Source organism: Cicer arietinum, chromosome 4 (genome assembly GCF_000331145.2).
Source record: "Cicer arietinum cultivar CDC Frontier isolate Library 1 chromosome 4, Cicar.CDCFrontier_v2.0, whole genome shotgun sequence".
Taxonomy (NCBI): Eukaryota; Viridiplantae; Streptophyta; class Magnoliopsida; order Fabales; family Fabaceae; genus Cicer; species Cicer arietinum.
Genome location: NC_021163.2, coordinates 6088961 through 6090657, shown reverse-complemented (window position 1 = coordinate 6090657; position 1697 = coordinate 6088961). Strand labels below are relative to the sequence as shown.

The following is a 1697-nucleotide window of genomic DNA, read 5'->3' as shown; positions in this document are numbered from 1 at the left end:
TCTAAGGATGAAAGTTACACTTATTTAATGAGATAGTAAAATCAAATATATGTATTTACTATTATTATAAAATTGATTTATACTAATAAAGCATGATATTTTTTTTTCTAATAAATTTTTTTCACAAGTTTATCATAAACTTGTTTTCTAAACCGTGGTTAAGAAAAGATTCAAAAGAGGTTGCATATTCACATTGAATTAAGTGTAATGAAAAAAAGAGGTGAAAGAAAAGGTTATGATAGTGGAAATTAAAGAGAGGAACAAGCAAATGGCATGTACAATGTACACGATAATAAAATACATGAATCTGAAAAGTGAAAAACCAATAAAAATGAAGAAGAAAAAAAAATTAAGTAACACCTGGCGCAATATAGCCTAGGCTCTAAACAACGCGTGCGGATCACCTCATCACTTGACCGGCAAGTCCCGCCGACGTTCCTCCGGCGAGAAGCTCGACGATAGCTGTCATGGCACGCACTTGCATCTCCAAGGCGGATATATAATCAGTAGTTTCTGCTAGAAGATTCGGTAAAGGAACCTTCCGGCAACCGGGAACCAACTGGCCTAGAACGCGCGCTTTTACCTGCACAGCCGGTAACCGTCTCGTCCTCTCTCTCCCAATCACCGCTCTGTTCAATCCGGTGGCTGCTTTCTTCACTTTCCTGTGATGTCTTCGTAGCTTCTTCCACCGGCCGAGAATCGCACGGCTCCATCGTGTTCTTCCTTTAGCTGTAGAGGCGAGGACTCGATCGGCGGTGTCGCGGACTTGACCGGCGGTTCTAGGTTTGGTCGTCTCCGGTGAACGAATCCGGCGGAGAGCCTCAACGAGTTTTCGGGAGTAGGTATTCTGGTCTGTCTGGGATCTCCACGGCATAAGATTTAGGGAATTTTGATCGCCGTCGAGGTGTCCAATTTTGCGGCGTTTCTTGTGATTGGATTCTTGCGACGTTTCTAAATGAGTTGAATCTATGTTTGACTCGAATGGATCCATAGATAAATATAAGTGGTTTAGTTGTTTGAAGATTGATTGATGAGAGGAATGAATTAATTTGAGAGTTTGAATGAAAAAATGGTGAAGAAGAAAAGGGTGTTATATGGTGCGAAGTGAGAAGGGAATATAAGAGAAAAAAGAGTATATAAACGCACTTTCGAGTCACGGGGAACCACACGTTCTTACCTTATTCACATTTCTTGCCCTTTCCATCTTTCTTTTTTTTTTTTTTAAAGCTTAATCACTATTTTTTTTATTTATTAATTTACATAATTTATCATCTTATCTAAAAACTCTAACAGTTTGTCTTTTTAATTTGTGAATTTAAAAAATAATAATTTAATATAATTTAAATAATGTGTTATATAATTTCATGACATAGAATTATTTATATACTTTAATTATTCATATTACTGATTAAATTATAAAAATAATTTTTTAAATTGTAACTCAATTGAAAAATATCGATTGTTAGGTTAGATATCTTGTTATGGGACCTTAAAATTGTATGAGTTAATTGTAGTGAAATTTCTAAGATAAAAATTTAATTTTTATACGGTTTATTATAATTGCATTGGTGTTATTATTCTACGTCGTACCACGTGTACTATTATTTAACAGATATTACATTATTATTTTTAATCTATAACAATTTTTTTTTATAAATAACAATTTTTCTAATATTAATTAGTAAAAAAAAGTAGTT

General features: G+C 34.0%; 1 protein-coding gene across 1 annotated transcript; it reads right to left on the bottom strand.

Annotated features, from left to right (window-relative positions):
- Positions 1-221: 221 nt before the first annotated feature.
- On the bottom strand, positions 222-1126 carry LOC101506290 (transcription factor bHLH149). Its single transcript, XM_004495587.4, has one exon. It carries the CDS (start codon positions 989-991, stop codon positions 401-403), a length of 591 nt encoding a protein of 196 aa, XP_004495644.1. The 5' UTR covers positions 992-1126; the 3' UTR covers positions 222-400.
- Between the last annotated feature and the right edge of the window lie 571 nt (positions 1127-1697).